At 42.6% G+C, this 18,936-nt stretch overlaps 1 protein-coding gene across 1 annotated transcript; it reads left to right on the top strand.

The window, feature by feature from the left end:
• Positions 1–5,813: 5,813 nt before the first annotated feature.
• LOC129718165 (histone H2A-beta, sperm-like) lies at positions 5,814–6,558 on the top strand. Its single transcript, XM_055668619.1, has 2 exons — positions 5,814–6,098; positions 6,154–6,558. Exons 1-2 carry the CDS (start codon positions 5,887–5,889, stop codon positions 6,326–6,328), a joined length of 387 nt encoding a protein of 128 aa, XP_055524594.1. The 5' UTR covers positions 5,814–5,886; the 3' UTR covers positions 6,329–6,558.
• Positions 6,559–18,936: the final 12,378 nt, after the last annotated feature.

Here is an 18,936-nt window from a genome sequence, read left to right as displayed (position 1 = left end):
GTGACTTGACAACATTTCGAATTAGCTATATGGGTCTTCCCCAGGGCTCATGCTTAAGCCCCCTCCTTTACAATTTTCATGTAAATGACATTGATGAATGTCTTGCAAATTCATGCACGATAAGACAACTTGCAGACGACAGTGTGGTTTCTATCACAAAAGCTAGAGCTGCCGATCTGCAAGGACCGTTGCAGGATACCTTGGACAATTTGTCTGCTTGGGCCTTACAGCTAGGTATCGAATTCTCTGCGGAGGAGACTGAGATAGTAGTTTTTTCTAGAAAGCGTGAGCCAGCTCAGCTCCACTTACAAATGATGGGTGAAACGATTTCTCAGGTTTTGGTATATAAATATCTTGGCGTCTGGTTCGACTCAAAAGGCACCTGGGGTTGCCATATTAGGTATCTGATAAAAAAATGCCAACAAAGAGTGAATTTTCTGCGGACAATAACCGGATCATGGTGGGGAGCCCACCCAGGTGACCTGATAAGGCTTTACCAAACAACGATATTTTCGGTGCTTGAGTACGGGTGTTTTTGCTTCCGCGCCGCAGCGAACACCCATTTTATCAAGCTGGAACGATTGCAATATCGTTGTTTACGTATCGCCTTAGGTTGCATGCATTCGACCCATACGAAGAGTTTGGAAGTTTTGGCGGGCGTTCTTCCATTAAAATACCGCTTTTGGGATCTGACTACTCGTATTCTCATCAAAAGTGAGGTTTTGAACCCCTTGGTAATTGAAAATTTCGATAGGCTAGTTGAACTCAATTCGCAAACTTAATTCGTTTTATGACGGTGTATTTCAATCACATGTCCCTAAGCATCAACCCTTCTTCATACATCTCCAATCGTGTCAACTTATTAGATACTTCTAATTCTACTGTGTTTTTCGATACATCCATGATAGAAGAAACTCGTGGAATCCCGGATCATTCACGCGTGCAGCAGATCCCTAAAATATTTTATAATAAATATAAAAACATCAACTGCGACAATGCGTTTTACACTGATGGATCACTTCTCAACGGGTCCACTGGCTTCGGTATCTTCAATAACAATTTAACCGTCTCCTGTATGCTCGATAATCCTGCTTCTGTTTACGTCGCAGAATTGGCTGCAATTTTGGATTGGAATTATCGAAAAAATGCCCAAAAACCATTACTTCATCTTTACGGACAGTCTCAGTTCTATTGAGGTTCTCCGATCGATGAAAAATGAAAAGCACTCACCGTATTTCCTGGGGAAAATACGGGAACATCTGAGTGCTTTATCCAAAAAATCTTCTTAGATTACCTTAGTGTGGGTCCCTTCTCATTGTTCCATTCCGGGCAATGAGAAAGCGGACACTTTAGCTAAGGTGGGCGCAACAAACGGTGATATTTCCGATAGACCAATTGCCTACAATGAGTTTTTACAAATTTCACGTCAGAGTACGCTTCTCAACTGGCAGACCTCGTGGGACAAGGGAGAACTGGGAAGGTGGCTACACAGCATCATCCCAAAAGTATCTACAAAGCCTTGGTTTCTGGGGTTGGATGTAGGACGAGACTTCATTCGCGTGATGTTTCGGATTATGTCCAACCACTACGGGTTAGACGCACACCTACTGCGTATTGGGCTCACTAGTAGTAATCATTGCATTTGTGGATTGGGGTATCATGACATTGATCACGTAGTTTGGGTATGTGCTGAATTCCGTGGCGCCAGATCCCTACTTTTGGATACCCTCAGGGCCCGAGGAATACAGTCCATCGTCCCGGTTCGTGATATCTTGGCCCAGCGGAACACTTCATACATGATGTTGATCTACGGCTATTTGAAAAGCATAAGTGTACCCATTTAACAATCCCAACAATTTGAACCATCGAAAAAAAAAAACATGCTAGTTTTAGTCCTAGATTTAGTTTGGGCTCGTAGTCGGCAGCGAGGATCAAAAATTTGCTTTAGTCTATAAGATACTCTAGAAATAAGATTTAGTTGGCTCCGTTAAACATCGTATGTATTGTGCCGTGTCAAATAAACATATTGTTAAAAAAAACAGTTGATAAAGTTGCGGAAGAGTCTAAAAACGATGAAGAAATTCGGGAAACTCTTAAGGCATTACAAGAAGGAGTTCGTGCGAATATTCCGAAACAATTGAATGAATGAATTATGTTCAGTTGAAGGGGTTCTTTTATGAAATAATCGACTTGTCATTCCTACACAGCTGCAAGCACATGTAATCGCTTTGGCACATGAAGCCCATCCAGGAATGGCAGCGATGAAAAGACGGTTGCGGCAGAAAGTTTGGTGGCCGCAAATGGACAAACAGGTGGAGTCATATGTAAGGCGATGCAAGGACTGTACATTGGTTTTTGTCTTGGGACTTCAGAACCTCTAATGCGCACAAAAATGCCGGAAAAACCATGAGCTGATATAGCCGTTGACTTTATGGGCCCTCTGCCTTCGGGTCAGTCACTATTCGTGATAGTTGACTATTTCAGTAGATTCACGGAAGCAATAGTTATGAGATCAATTACAACTAGGCGCTCTATTGAGGCCTTACATGAGACTTTCAGTAGATTTGGGGTCCCTGAAAGCATTAGATGGGATAACGGTCCCCAGTTTATCAGTGAACAGTACAAAAAGTACTGTGAAGAATATGGAATTTCGTTGGTAAGAACAACACCATATTGGCCACAAGCCAACGGGGAAATTGAGCGGGCAAATAGAACGATATTGAAGCACCTTAAAATTAAAAACCGTAAGTCAAGACTGGATGTGAGACTTGCAAATTCAACCATGTGATGAGAAATGATATCGCTTAAATTTATCTTGAAGGCTTCCCCGAAGATACTATGAGCAAATATCACTCTTTGAAAATTAATTCCACTCGAAATTATTTCTCATACTTAAGCAAGTTTGCAATAAGGCAATCCACGAGACAGTTGCGATCAGCTGATTTCAGTCTGTTTTCAACTTATGACAGCTTTATGTATGTTCGATCGGTCTCAACTTGGATGCAATCCGGATCCAGAAGCGTGAAAAACAAAAGTTTTCCGATCGGTAGCTCTAGTATCGCGAGTGCCAATCCTAAATACAACAATATAAAATCACTTTTGATATTATTGCCGACATTAAAAGATTTCGGTTTTGGCCGTGTTTTGATTTTACAGCTTGAAAAACAGCAACAATAACAAACGTACAAGCAAAAAAACGTCACCCGTGGATTGCCTTATAGCAGCATGCTGTAGCAGTGTTGCTGGAAAATTTCAATGGTGAGCCGTTCGTCAGACATTCAATCAGTTTGAGGTGAACAGCTGTTTCAACAAGCATCGTAGCGCCTTACGGTCTTCAGAAGAGTTTTTCCCAGGAAAATTCCCTACAAATATCATGTATTGATATTTTTTTAAGAGCCAACTTGACATCTCTAGAGAATAAGTATTGAAAAAGTGGATTTTCCCTGGGAGGGAGAAACGGATACGCAGCTGTGTGGGTGTCAAAATGAACCAGAATGAGCTGTCATCGACTGTCAACCAAGAAAAAAAAGCATTTTTTTTGCGATAAGTATTGTTATACCTGATACCTCTCAGTTGCTCGAAAAAATATTCATCGCAAACAATTTTTGTATTCATTGTCGTTTCACAAAATATTTCGGTTTGTTTTTACGCCAGCGTACTTCGATTATTAAACTTGCGCTTCTCTGGATTTAAGGCTTTAGTTACAATTTCGAACACACTTGATCACGGTCGAACTAAAAACTCTGAAGAAAACTTTTATACAACGGGAAATTGAAAAAAAAAACACAGACTCGAAAAATTAGTCTGTAAAATTTGCACATTATTCGCGTTGAAATAGATTTTGAAGGCTGTTCGCACTTATGTGAGCTCTCATATGTAATTGTCAAAATATGCGTGATGACAAAAGCAAAAATATTTTCTTCCTTCTTGTTCGCACACAAAAATCAAACAAATATCAGCAACACCGTCGACGCGAATTCCTGATGTTACCAAAAACTTCGTTTGAGTTATGCATGCGTTACAGCAAGAAGATAGTTACACGCTATCACAAAACAACGCATGTGCGTGTTCTCTGTTTTGAGTGTAGTATTCGTTTCTCCCTCCCAGGATTTTTCCACATAAAATCGTATGGAAACTTTAAAAATCGGGCGCAAATCGGGCGTTTCACCGATCGATCTGAAAAGTTACACAGCTGTTGTGGGACCCATAAGGAACACGAAAAGTGCATGGGAGCTAACATTTCTTTTTTGTTCCACCCTAACGCGCACACACCAATTTATTCTTCATTTAAAAATCGAAGAACAATGATATAAAATTTAAAAAAATCACGTTTTGCTCAAAAAATTACACTCTTTTAGCTGAAATATAAAAATCAGAAATCCGTGAGTAGCTAAGCAGCCCAATTTTGGGTAGTTTTTAGTAGAAGCTATGCATTCTGGCAAAGACAAGATACACGAGTGTCAGATCTTCTCATATACCTTGCGATCTTTCAGTAATGTGGCGCCCCCGAACGACTCCCAGAAACATTGATGGTGAATGTGTGTGTGTGTGTGTTGTGTGTGTGTGTGTGTGTGTGTAATGTGCATAAACTATCAAATATGAGCTTGAGTTTTTTACCCAATTGGGTCCTAAAGCTATACCGGTTTTTATATATCATTTGAAAAAGCTGCGTTTTCTGAACAAAACGTGATTTTTAAAAAATGTTCATCGTTTTCCTTCGATTTTTTCGATTATGTACGGTATATGAGAGAACTGTCATTTAAGACATTTCGAGCAGATTTTATCCTTCATTTAAAAATCAAAGGAAAATGATAAACATTTTTCAAAAATCACGTTTTGCTCAGAAAATTGCACTCTTCCAGCTGATATATAAAAATCAGGAAACCGTTTAAAACTTTAGGACCCCCTTCATTATTTTTTTATTTATTCCATCTGATCTACGACGATCTAAATGATATATGATGTTTGTAGTTTATACCAGATTACCTTCTTTTGGGTATTTAACACTATTGAGTTAAGAAAAAAGAACGAGCCTTTGGCATCCATGTACCGAGTAACAGTGAATGACAATGAACTCATGTCCTGGGCTCAAATTAATTTGTTCCCGCTGTCAGCAGTAGGACAAAAATGTATGAACATAAACGGTGATATGCTATCTCGTTTTTACAAATGTTGAGATGTTAGCTCTTGAAACATGGCGTGATGCCGAACCAGTGAAAAAGAAACTGTTGAGTAGAGTCATTCTGGGTTAAAATTACTTATTTTTGAAGAAATTATTCAGTAGTAGTTGATTAGTTTTGGGTGATTTTGGAGGAGGCTCGCACCTACACGAACTCTCATACGTAATTGTCAAAATGTGCGTAATGACAAAAGCAAAAATTTATTTACGCATGCAAAAACCAAACAAATATCAGTAACACCGCCAACGCGATTATCGCGATTTTAGGTAGAGTGCCTATATATAACTAGAGTGGCGCCGTGTCATCCAAAGTAACGCTGGTAACACTGGTAACACTGAACATCCTTTCTCTTTTCCCCACACGTGTTTAATAGGTTGTTTGCTCAATTGGAATGACACTGACAGATAATTTTTATTCCAATTTTGACAGTGTCGCCACTCTATGTATTTACAGGCACTCTACTTTTACGGTATTTGGAGTAGTTTCTACTCGCGTATCGGTTGATCCCGGTAAGCGTGTAGATTTTTATCAGATTTCAAGCATTTTTTCGATTTTTCGAGCAGTTGCGAACATTTTCAAAAACATCTGGCATCTCTGTCTCTGACGCTGACCTCATTTAAAGTTTGGCGCCAGATGTAAGCGGCAGTTTTTAGTGATCGTGGAAGTATTTTGTTGGTGTCACTTTATCAATAACAAGATATTTACAATGGCACCTAAATCGAAAAAAGCTGTTTCTAAATCCCGTCGAGCTGGACTAACTTTTCCAGTGGGTCGTACCCTTAGTATACTTAAAAAGGGCAAGTACGCTGACCGCATCGGTGCAGGGGCCGGTGTATACATAGCTGCTGCCTTGGAATATTTGGTAGCAGAGATTTTGGAGCTGGCAGGAAACGCTGCTAAAGCTAACAAAAAAATACGGTAAGTTCTCCTACTCGATGCCTTTTGTTGTTTCTAAAATGTTCTTTTTAAACAGTATAATTCCTCGACACATTCAACTGGCGGTTCGCAATGACGATGAATTGGCCGAACTGTTAAAACATGTTTGTATTGCCGAAGGCGGGGTCCTTCCAAATGTTCAAGGAGTCTTGAAGCCAAAAATTTCGAAGAAGCCTAAGCCGACGCTATACACTGAAAGCCAGGAGTATTGAAGAATTCGATCAGTTATATTGCTGCGTGATTTTTGTTTTTAAATGTTTTTTCTTCTAATTTAGAGATATGGTTACAGTTAGTAGCCTAAGACGTATGAATCTCTGAGTAAATACCTAAACTATAATTTAATAATTATATTTCTGTGTGATTTTTAAAACTATGTTTTGTTTTAGTTTAAAATCGGTTAACAATTAAAAGCTAAAAACCGTTGGAATTCTATGAATAAATATCTATACCAAAACTATTACAAGTTTAATTGGTATTTGTTTTTTTTTAATTTTTTTCAAGACGGTCGATTTATTTGTTATAGTTACTATTCGCTTGTGTAATTTTCGATAAAGCTCAACGTCTTTTACAATGCTGTGCCCACCCCAAATTTCTTGGTTTTTGTGCCAACTAAAACTTTCAAAAAAGTTTCAAAATTTACCTAATTCAAAGTTCTCTAAATTTAACATTCAAGCTTTTCTTGATTAGCAAACATGATTGTCGGGCTGTGGCGAAGAATTTTGGCTTCTCCCCGGCTGGCGGATAGATTATGCATAGCAGAGCAGACAGCCGGTGGCTGGGAGTTCTATTACAGTTTCGCGCGCGACTTTGCGCTTGGTAAAAGAAGTGTTAATCATTCACATGGCTCTCGCTTGCGGTGTCCGATAATAAACTGTACTACCGCGCAAAGCATGTTCGTCTTAATTGTATTTTCAGCAAACCGAAACCAAAAGACCACGGGGGGTACGGGGGATAAAAAGTGATAAAAACATGACCACTAGGGTGGGACAAAAAATAAATGTTAGCTCTCATGCACTTTTCGTGTTCCTTATGGGTCCCATAACAACTGTGTAACTTTTCAGATCAATCGGTAAAACGCCCGATTTTTAAAGTTTCCATACGATTTTATATGGGAAAATCCACTTTTTCAATACTTATTCTCTAGAGATGTCAAGTTGGCTCTTAAAAAAATATCACTACATGATATTTGTAGGAAATTTTCCTGGAAAAAACTCTTCAGAAGACCGTAAGGCGCTACGATGCTTGTAGAAACAGCTATTCACTCCAAACTGATTGAATTTCTGACGGACGGCTCACCATTGAAATTTTCCAGCAACACTACTACAGCATGTTGCTTTTGCAGACTTGCTTAAGTATGAGAAACCATTTCGCGTGGAATTAGTTTTCAAAGTGTGATTTTTGCTCAAAGTATCTTCGGGGAAGCCTCCAAGATAAATTTAAGCGATATCATTTCTCATCACATGGTTGAATTTGCAACAGCAGCATGCTGCAGCAGTATTGCTAGTAAAATTCAATGGTGAGCCGTTCGTCAGATATTCAATCAGTCTGGGGTGAATATCTTTTTTCACAAGCAAGGTAGCGCCTTGCGGTCTTCAGAAGAGTTGTTCCCAGGAAAATTTCCCATAAATATCATGTATTGATATATTTTCAAGAGCCAACTGGACATCTCTATAGAAAAAGTTTTGAAAAAGTGGTTTTTCCCATATAAAATCGTATGGAAGCTTTAAAAATCGCGCGTTTCACCAATCGATCTGAAAAGTTACACAGTTGTTATAGGACCCATAAGGAACACGAAAAGTGCATGGGAGCGAAAAAATAACACCATCGCTCTTTTCCCATATAACCGTGTCCCAGTCTAATGACCACGTGGCTTAGGAACGGCCCCTTAGCTATCATTTTCTCCTAACAACTCAATTTAGGTTGAAATGCGGATGGGACGGACTCGCTATAAGCAGCAATATACTAAATAATTAAAAAAATAAAGATGTAGAAAGAAAAAAGTGAGTGAGCGGTTAAAAGAACTAGTTTAAGCTTAGTGAGTGGAATCGAATGGTCGACACGATCTAAGTTTTTGGAAAGAAAGTAAAATAATATGCTTTGAAATAAAAATGAACCTTTACGTAGTGCATAGGCCACTGGTGTAGCGTAGGAGCGATAGAAGGGGCGGTGTCCCTAGAGGGTGATAAAAATTTCAATTGGGTATTCGGGAAAAAAAATATCCGGAATGTTATTCTTGTGTTGTTTTGAAAGTGTTTTATTTCCAACTGAAGTAAAACCATAATAAAAAAATAAACACATTTCAAGAGTGAACAAAAATTATGCTAAAGCGCCGTTCCTTATACACTATAATCCCTACAGTCACACCGGCGTGATTTCACCGACAGTTTTACTCAGCGACACATTTATCCGACCGCAGCGCACGGCGTGCGGTAGCGGCGGGTGTCGGAACTAACTTAAACTAAATATTATTTTTGAAATTAATTAAATAAATGATATTTTTAATAGATTGCGTGTTAATTTATTGTTACGAAAGAAACATTATACCATTGAGAATACAAAACCACAGATAACTGATTCCCAAAAGGGGAATTCAACTAGAACCTGAACTATAAGATAACCAGATCCGAAAAGTTGAAAATTAAGTTACATTCCTAGAAACATGAAAAATACCCATCACCAAACCATGCTAGATAGTTAGCATGTATGCCAACCTACTTTCTGACAAAATCTCCCGATGGGTATATGGGTCTGACGGAAGTTATAGGGCAAACGTGTCAGCGTATATGAATGTTTTCAACCGCTGAAGCTTTTATTGCTGGATTCTTCTATTCTTTCCACCAGATAGCGTCTGTTTATGTTAACGCTTTCGACTGAAACATGCAGCGAAAAAAAGGTAATCATAGATAGAGGAGTCAGGGGCATGATATTCACACGAAATGAGTACCCATGCGTTTTACTAAACAATTGTATCATCTATTTCTCTTGCTTTCCTGCTAGAAGGTATAGAAACTCCACCGCTTGATTCGCAGATGACAATTTATGAAAAATTAAAAGGTCGGGCAAAATTAGTGACACCCTGGATAAAAGATTTAAAAATATATATCGTTGGGAATGATCCGTGCAAAATCCGAAAACTGCGTAAATTCCGAAACCCGCGCAAAAACAACTCATTAAATTCAAAACTTACGTTAAATTTCATGATTCGTGTGAAAACCTTGGAATTTCGAAATAAAAAACCGCATCAAAACATCATATAAAAAAAAATCGTGAAAAGCGACTTCATTATACGTTAAAACTACCAGAGCTGCGATTGTTTTGTTCACAACATATTAGTAAGTATTCTCCTTAATTTCACCTTTACAGATATTATACATATGTGGTTTTATTAAGATCGATTTTTTGCGGACTTTTTGAAACCCCAGAACCATTACCCGGTCCGACAGTCATTGTTAAGTAACTCCATGCTAGACTTTTTGACGTGAGACTACGTCTTTCTTCACTATACTAAGGTACCTTCTGGAAAAACTGGATTGAACATGTAACGTTTTTGGTTGGCGAATGGAAGATTTTAGATGCGAATAGCGCTCAAACAACTGTTCCGATTTCAATAGTTAATATACCGTTGGAAAGCTAAAACATACAAGATTTGTATAACATGATAATTTCAGTTACCATTTTCTTATTACTCCGTGAAAATTGCGGGAAAGTTTGAAGGTCGAATATCCACATATATTTTTCATACGATTGGTATATTTCCCTAACGCAGACTTCAAAAACATAGACGAAATGATCTCACGCATTCAGTCATTGGCTAGGCATGCCAGCCAATTGGCATCGCATTCATCACCCAACGTAAACGACGAATAAAGAAAGCAGAGATGCTTCCACATGATTGGTTCTTCCCCAATCACCCAAGTTCCCCACCCCACACTGAGTGACACTATAAAATGACATTTCGTGTTGAGAGACGCTCATTCCCTGGTCGACCGTCAAAGCGAACAGTTCGGCTTCCCTTCGATCTGAGTTGGACCCCACCAGTGGTAATCTAATTCAGATATCGTTGTTGGAATACAGCCCGAAACTGGACGTGATCGGCACTGGGGACCTTTGGGAGCCGTTGGAAGGGACCATTGGAAGACTTGAAAGCCGTTTGGATGCTGCCGATAGTAATTTGTGTAGGTCAGCGTTGCCAGGTCATTTTTTCAAGAATCTGGAAAAGGCAAAATAAAAATCTGGAAAAAATCTGGCAGTCATTTCGTGGGGTGAAAGGTTAATTTTTCGAATAAAAGTCTTGGGGTACGCAAAATTTGAGGTGACAAAATCGCAAAATTTCGCGCCAAAATGGAAGTGATGACCTTTTTGCGGAACAGAGAAAATAAAATCTGGATCATCCATGAAAAATCTGGATAATTAGACATCAAAGCTGCTACCTGGATACATGTTCAAAAATCTGGATAATCCAGCTGAATCTGGATACCTGGCAACGCTGGTAGGTATTGTGTGTCGTATACCAAGTGTGTGTGTCTGAGTAGCGTTGGTGAGTGTATGTGTGTGTGAGAGTAGCGTTAGCGTGTGTATGTGTGTGTGAGTAGCGTTAGCGTGTGTATATGTGTGTGTGGGTGTGTGTGTGTATAAATGTGTGTGTGAATGTGTGTGTGTCTATGTATGTGTGTGTGAATGTGTGTGTCTATGTATGTGTGTGTGTGAATGTGTGTGTGTGTGTGTGTCAATGTTTGTGTGTGTGTGTGTGAATGTGTGTTGTGAGTGACGTGTGTGAATGCGTGTGTGTGTGTGAATGTGTGTGTGAGTGACGTGTGTGTATGTGTGAGTGACGTGTGTGTATGTGTGAGTGGCGTGTGTGTGTGCGTGTATGTGTGTAAGTGGCGTGTGTTTGTAAGTGGTGTGTGTATGTGTGTGTGTTAGTAGCGTGGGTGTGTCTAAGGAGCGTGTGCTTGTGAGTAGTGTGTGTATATAGCGTGTGTGTATAACGTGTATGTGTATGCAAAAATGCATTCATCCGAGGTAAATTTACTCATGACAGAATACTTTTATAGGCAACAAGTTAATTATTTTTCCTATTAGTTTGTATTCTATGGTTTATGAAAGCTGTATGTGTTTTTTGTGAAGTGTTCATGGATTGTTGTGTTTGGTATTTGTACGGTTGGTGTGTGTTATATACTATGGCTATGGCAGAATTAAATCTTCACACTCACAATAGTCCCACGTCAAGCCTACGTTTGTGCACTCAAGCACATACGGGGCCGTTCATAAACCACGTGGTCATATTTTGATCACTTTTTATACCCCCCGTACCCCCCCCCCCCCGTGGTCTTTTGGCCACCCTCCCCCCCCCCCTTTCGACTTTAACCACTTTTAATTTGTCAAGTGTCAAAAATTCGCCTTATTTTTTTACATTTTTATTATTAAACATCCAGTACATTCTATATTTCTAACATGCAAAAGCTTCATTTTTAACTTGGTGGCAACAATAAATTATAAGTCTGAAAAAAGACCACGTGATCATTTCGTTAACCGCCCCACCCCCATGCCTGGTCTTACGTGGTCATTTGACGAACCCCCCCGTCCCTCTCTTTATGACCACGTGGTTTAGGAATGGCCCCACCCTTTAACTTTTTACTTTAAAAGAGTTCTCGTCTTCCTAAAGTTTTCGTCTCAAGTGCTGAAAAACGGAATGGAAAACTGTCCTCAAGCCGGGGAAAACCCGGAAAATCGAATTTTGAAATTGAGTGGCCAACCTTATTATGTCAGGTGGAGGAGAAATTCACTTGCCAAACACCTGAGAGATCAACCTCAGGTAGTGTACGGTTTGACGCACTAAAACCCCTTTAGGCTCCAGTCCATAAAACTCCCCGGAACGACCGTTAGGTATTGCTTCGGGGAGCAGATTTTGTGCATGATCCATCCTTTTGACATCCTAGCTAACTATCTGGAGACTGGCAGTTAGCTACCACTGGTGTGTTGGTGGTTGAAGATAAGTTGTAGCCGTGGGCATTAGAAGAAGATATGCTCAGCAGTCTCTTCCGTATCCGTGCACTCTGAACACATGGGGGACTCCTCATGTCCGAACCAGTGTAAATATTGCCTGAAGCAACTATGACCAGACAAAATCTTCGGTTTACTTCGCCACAGTGCCTCCCGACTCAAGCAGATACCTCCGGAATAAGTCGATGCGTATCCCTGGTCTGCGTCTGAGATACTGGAACGTCGGATGTGAGACTCAACCACCGGAGGCCAAGGACATGGATCGTGGCAGGGAAAGAGTCCCTCGATGATACGCTCCAGCATCGCAGGTGATCGCTCTGCAGACACCAATTCGCCTTTGGTCTTGGCCATCATAATCCTGTAAGCGTCACTCCACGAATTCGTATTGGCATTCGCGCATAGCATATCGAAGCAAACCTTTCGCTCGCCTTTCTCACACTCGTTAGCTGATTTAGCCGATCTTGCAGTCCCGAATGCTGCACGGCATTCTACTTCGAGTTCCTCGGATCACGCGCGTTGCAACCTCCGTCACTCACTGTACACTCACTCACTGCGGAGGTCCGATTTTACGTGAGTCCACCAGTAAACCGGTGGCTTTCCATTCCTAGGTTGGCTAGTCCTAGACGTGGTAGCATTACACACCCGCGATAATGTGGTAACTGATTGACGGCGCTCGGGTGAAGCCTATTGCCCGCCTCGCGCTCTCTTTTCGAAATACGATGTCTTCCACCCGCGGGCGGTCGGAGTGCTGGCTCTACCCATTGCTTGCAGCTTCGATGATCGAGTCTGCGCCATTTCTGCTGTTTGTACTCTTGGTCGCAACGTTGGCCAGATCTAAATTGAGCTTTGCCAAAGCTTCCAACAGGACCTGGCCTCTCTGGGCCGTAGGCCCGTCAGTTTCACGATTGCTTGATCGACCATCTGTGCGAACGTTTCGGTAGACCAACTTGGCGGAGCATAGCAACTGCAGTAGAATACTCCGTCCGCTTTGGCTATCACGTATCCCTCTCTGGTCGACACAATCTCATGAACCGGGGACCTGCCTGTCGTGCAAATGGCCGACTTGCCAGACTTGTCCGATACCCAGTTACCGTTTCCGGTTGGGATGCGGTAGGGGTCCGAGACTATGGCCACGTCCGACAACGACTCAGCAGCTGCTTGGTGTAGCAACTGCTGTGCCGCATAGCAGTGGTTCAGGTTTAACTCAGGTGCTCAAAGCACCTGAAGCAAACGTCAGGCTGTTGGAAGGTGCCCAGAGGGCAGACCGACCAACCCACCTTCAACGTGGTCTTCTTCAGGGCCTTGTTTCCCCTCCGCTAGTGGAAGCTTTATGGTAGCAACCTGGGTGCTGGCCGGGCCCCTGCGGAGACGAACTGCCTCCGTGGTCACTACCACTCGACAGTCTCACTCGAAGGCTTGTGCTATGTCGCACCCTTCGGTGATCTCGTCCAGGTTTTTAAGGTTTGAAGTGGTGAGGGCTCGGATTTGAACCTCCTCGCCTAGCACTTCCTGGGCCGCCTTTATATTAGGCACAGCCCTTGCCCTTTGCCTCCTTGCGGAGTTCGAGGATCATCTCGCCGGTGCGTGACCGACGAATTGACCTGACATCCGCGCCGAGATCATTGAGCTTGGACTAGCCTCTCATGGCCTTCAAGACTTCAGCGTATTTAGACGCATCCACCTTGAGAATGAGCGCGTTGCCCTTGCTCTGCCAGTTCGCCCCTTGCGGCTTCTTATTGCGATCGCCGCGCTTCGCGCGTCGTTCCCGCTTCTGCCGCTTTTTGTCTACCACGGTGGTCCATCCATCTGCACCCGTGGCTTCACCATTTGTGGGTTCTTTGCTCGGCTGTAATGACGGGCCAGCATCCTGGCTGTCTCCGAACAACCGCCTTCGTTGATTCCCCCGGAGAGCCCCTGGCACGTTTGCCAGTCGGTTCGGTTGAACAGACTTCGGCAAACGATGCTGCAGCTGTTTGTGTGTATTTAGACACAGCTGCAGCATTCCCTTTTTTAGGCTGGTTAAGCCTTGCCTCCAGCGTGAGTGCCTTGCTTTCGGCATCGTTAGCCCGCTTAAGGGCTAACGAAAACTCGGATTTCGCGCTACAAATATTCATACGTAGCAACAGAAGACATTGCTTCAAATCTTTCGAAATGTTGCTAAGTTCGTCCGTGAAATTGAGTATTTCATCAAGTTGTACGGACACAGCATCTACGCTCGGGAACTTGTTCGTGTGGCTTTCTACCGCAGAGAGTAGCATAGCCCCAGATATTTATTCCCGTTCCTTGGCGGTCTTAGGTGTTTTCACCTTGCCGCCAGTCTTAGCCGTTCCGCTTGGTGCTGGCTTAGGCGTGCCCGCCTTTGCCCCAACTCGGAACGCCCCTGTCGGTGTCGCAAAAGGTGTACCAACCTGTGCGCTGCCTTCACCGGCATCCGCCAGTCTCGGTGGAGACCGTGCGATGCCCCGCCTGGCAAACGGGTTTACTAACCCGTTCGCCCATTCTGATAACTTCACTTCCTCGTCGATTTTAATGAAATTCATCTTGGTTAATAGGGTCACCTTTCCAGCCGCTATCCTTGGTCATGGTGGAGTGGTCGCCTATATGGTCCCATGGTGGCCTATGCCGGAGCAGTGAGGTCATGGCTAGTGAAGGTCGTCATAGCCCCTCATGAGCAACTATGACGCAACCCGACCGGCGTAAGTCAGGAAAGGGCATCTGATCCCACTCCTGCCTGATTCCCATCAGGCAATGACCGCGGAACGTACTGGAAGGCCTGCCAGGTTTTACGGGACAGAGACCCCTGCAACCGTATGCCACCTCGCCGTTTCAAGCCGTTGTCACACGACTCGGTGCAGGGGTGTCAAGGGAGCTCGGTGCAGGTGCCAGCCCAACGTCGTGGCATAAAATCTTATTTCCTCTCAAAAACCTAAAACACAGCGACCAGTACACCATAATTGGAACCTTACTGGTATCAGCCCCAATAGGCGGGTTAGTGCATTTGGGTGATGGGAGCGGCTTTACGCGCTCCGTCGAAGCTGCTCACGGGTGGCCGTGGCTGTTACGGGGAATCGACTGCCCAATGCCCGAAACCCCACCAATCCCTAGGCAAGCTCCCGCTGCCGGTCCGGGACTAATCGATGCTATATCACACCTATCGGTGGTCACACAGCGCGTGCATGGCCTCGACGGTCGCCAGGCGTCGACCCGTGGTGGCCTGCAGCTCGGCCAAAGCGTGGTTTCATCCATACTTGGGCCAATGTGGTCCAGAGTTCTAAGTACTAACAGGGACCGTGGCAAACTGGAATGTACCTACAGGCTCATGTGCCTGAAGGTTGCGAGTGCGTACCGTACAGTGTCATACGCAATCTGTGTGTTGTCCGGCATGATGCCTATCAGCATAGCCATTAATGATGACACAAGGGGCATACGAGGAACCAGAAGATTTCTCAATGTCCCGTCTCCAATTCCAATTCCAGTCCAATTCCACGAAGGGTAGATGTACGCACCGATTTATTCTGGAGGTATCCGGTTGGGTCGAAAGACACCATGGTGAAGTGAACTTCCACCTGACACTGATCCTGTCAGGTCATGGTTGCTTCTGGCAATATCTAAACAGGTTTGTACATGCTGGGTCCCTTATGTGTCCCGAGTGCCTGGATGTGGAAGAGACTGCTGAGCACGTCTTTTTCGCATGCTCAAGTTTTGTACATGCGAAGAGCGACATGATGGCAGTGAGCGGACCAGGTACTACTCCGGACAATCTAGTTCGTAGGATGTGCTGCGATCTGGATATCTGGAGCACGGTTGCTCCCCGACGTTATACTTAACCGTCGTCCTGGGAAGATTAGGGCTGGAGACTAAAGGGGTTTTAGCGGTTCCGAAAAGGCCGAGTAGGTGTCTGGGGGAATGTAACTGCCCTAGCAGCACTCGCCTAGTTTCATCCCCACACCCTGAGTTCTCTTCTCGGGTGTCTTTTTGTAGATTTCCTCGCCACCTTTCAAAAAAACTTATACAGGTATTGTCTGGAGCAACCATGGCCCTAAAGAATATGTGTCAGGTGGAAGCAGGGATCGGGTGCTACTCATTTTTTTGCGTGCAAAGCACACGCCGTTGGGAGACTGCACATAAATTTCTAAAGAGACGAGTAAGAGCAGTTCGGATTGCACTGTACATTCGTTTCCAAAGAGACAAGTAAGTGCAGGTAGCATGTCACAACACTCTTTATCCGTCTCTTTCCGGAGATGTCTCTTACTCAGGGATCGGGTGCTACTCATTTTTTTTACAAGTGAATGCACGATGTTGGGAGACTGCACATCAATTTCCAAAGAGACGAGTAAAAACAGTTCGGATCCCTTTCGTGTCGTTCAGGAGACCTCACAGAATTTATCCCAGTATAGTGCAGAAAGACGTACCGTGACTGCGGGTAATTCCGCGCAGCACGTTTTCCCGCGTACTCAGCTTATAAAACTGCTTGCTACAGTAAATTTTACTAAAACATACATAATCTCTGTACTATTATAGCAGACTATGCTATGCACATGGTAAAGCACACAACCCAACAGTGTTTTAGTAAAATTTACTGTTGAAAAATAATTTTTTAAGATGAGTGCGCGGAAAACGTGCTGCGCAGAATTAACCGCAGTCACGGTAGTTTCTACCTCAGAAAATTTCTTGGGATTTGTGTGCCTCTTTGTTGAGAGAGTTTTTGATCACAGCCAGTGATGCCACATATTCAAATTAATCTGTAGTTATACAGATTTTATTTTTCGACATTTTCACGCATAACGATTATCTGTGTTGTATGAGGATGCGGATCACACCTTTTCAATAAGTGAAAAATGAACCGTACAATGCATATTATTGTTTTGAAAGGTATGCTTCTATGTTGAACAACAGATTGAAGAAAATTGATCTTACAACACTAAATGAAGGCACAGCTTAATGCTTTTAAAGTTAACTAGCACCTAAACATAGAGAGGCGTCAAAGAACATCTTGTACAGTAGACTTTAAAATTTAATTTAGTTAACAACAAAACCCATGTTTATCACATATTTAAGAGAGGAAATTGTTCTTTTCTAGGTGCTTCGTATTCTCTATAATTCGACGTTTTAAAGATATCATTGATTACGGACTTTCTCGACTTTCCAACGAAACCAACAAAATTAAGCTAGCTTTACAATTCTGGTGCAGTAGTTAAATGTATTTAAAAATGTGAGTGGCAACCCTGATTATGCCTGTGCTATGTGAAAATTTTGCCCGTTTGCGGCTTCCTGCTGACTCGTAGGGGGAATAGGGGCATAATGGGCTCCTAATTCGGTTGCTGATTTAAGCATGGAAAACGACAAAAATTTAAGGGCTGTCTTCAGTGCAAAACTTGAATTAACTATTTATAATTAAAGGTACACTATTCACAAATTGAAAAGTTTATCGTATAATGGTGAAAAACACAAATTAGATTCATGCTTATAAAACTAGCAATCAGTCGATGTGTGGGGCACAATGAGCTTCCCACTGGGGCATAATGAGCACTCTTATAGAACATATCTGTGTAGAAGTACAACTAATGGGCCAACGTTTGTCGCGAGATGCCATGATACTTGGCGGCTTGATTCGTAAATGCCCCGTCGCGCCTTATGATGGCCAATTCTGCCTGCAGTCCCTGTTTCTGACCGATTCGGCTTCAAAGATTTTCTAATATATGTTCGCACCATCACTGTAAACAAACACTGACTATGGAAACAGAACAAGTCTCACAAGTCTACTGAGATGAATTTCAGGTAAATTTATGTGACAACACACCTTGTCTTATTTCACCCCAACTATAGGTGACCATTTCGCTCCTATCGAATTAGTTGAAGTTAATATGAGTTTTTAACACTAATTATAGCTTAAAATCAAAACGTCAATGATGGTGCAATTTGGGGTACGACCCATACGTCATATTGATGTGTCTACATACTTGATTGAGCCACGACCGTATAAGCTTATTTTGTAGTGCACAATAATAATAATTTTTCCAACATCCGGGAACCAAGTTGATGTTTTCAGTATATTTCCATGTTTTAAACAGACAAATCACTTTTTTTCTACATCAAGATATACTGTAGTAACTACGGAAAAGTTCCACATACCATATTGTATTAAAAAATGCGTAGTTTCGCATATAAGAGGGGTGCCCATTTCACCCCGTGTGCTTATTATGCCCCTCATCCCCCTACACAGATTTTAATGCAACATTCGTAGCAAGTTTCGAACGCTTTCATTGCACATAATTGCACAGAGACATCTCCGGAAAGAGACGGATAAAGAGTGCTGTGACATGCGAACTGCACTTACTTGTCTCTTTGGAAACGAAATGTACAGTGCAATCCGAACTGCTCTTACTCGTCTCTTTAGAAATTATTGTCCAGTCTCCCAACGGCGTGTGCTTTGCACGCAAAAAAATGAGTAGCACCCGATCTCTGGCTCTCAAGTATAAAATCTCTCTCTCCTTCGTCTCTTACTCCTTCCAAATATTGGAGACGTGCACAAAAATCTGCGAGACGCACGAAGATTTTTTGCACAGCTCTGAGTAGTTAGACGATCCCTGGGTGGAAGCTATCTTCCCCATAATACCTATCGATCCTATCGCGGGAATGAGTCGATGTGTCCATCTACCCTTGGTAGAATTGGACCATTCCCGCTACCAATGAAGATGACCTGTTCCCTGTACTCCTTGTGTCATGTTGGTGGAAGCGTCCTCAGAGATGCAGAGCCTCAAAGATGCATGCGACCCTCAGGCACATGAGGCGCTTTCTAGTTTAACGCGATAACTGG

This window comes from Wyeomyia smithii, chromosome 1, assembly GCF_029784165.1.
Source record: "Wyeomyia smithii strain HCP4-BCI-WySm-NY-G18 chromosome 1, ASM2978416v1, whole genome shotgun sequence".
Taxonomy (NCBI): Eukaryota; Metazoa; Arthropoda; class Insecta; order Diptera; family Culicidae; genus Wyeomyia; species Wyeomyia smithii.
This window is presented reverse-complemented; position numbering and strand designations above follow the sequence as displayed.

Excerpts from the sequence above, each read along its gene's own strand:
- LOC129718165 (XM_055668619.1), top strand. The coding sequence starts at position 5,887 with ATGGCACCTAAATCGAAAAAAGCTGTTTCTAAATCCCGTCGAGCTGGA. Across the intron at positions 6,099-6,153 it reads AAAGCTAACAAAAAAATACG|TATAATTCCTCGACACATTC; the intron begins GTAAGTTCTCCT and ends CTTTTTAAACAG.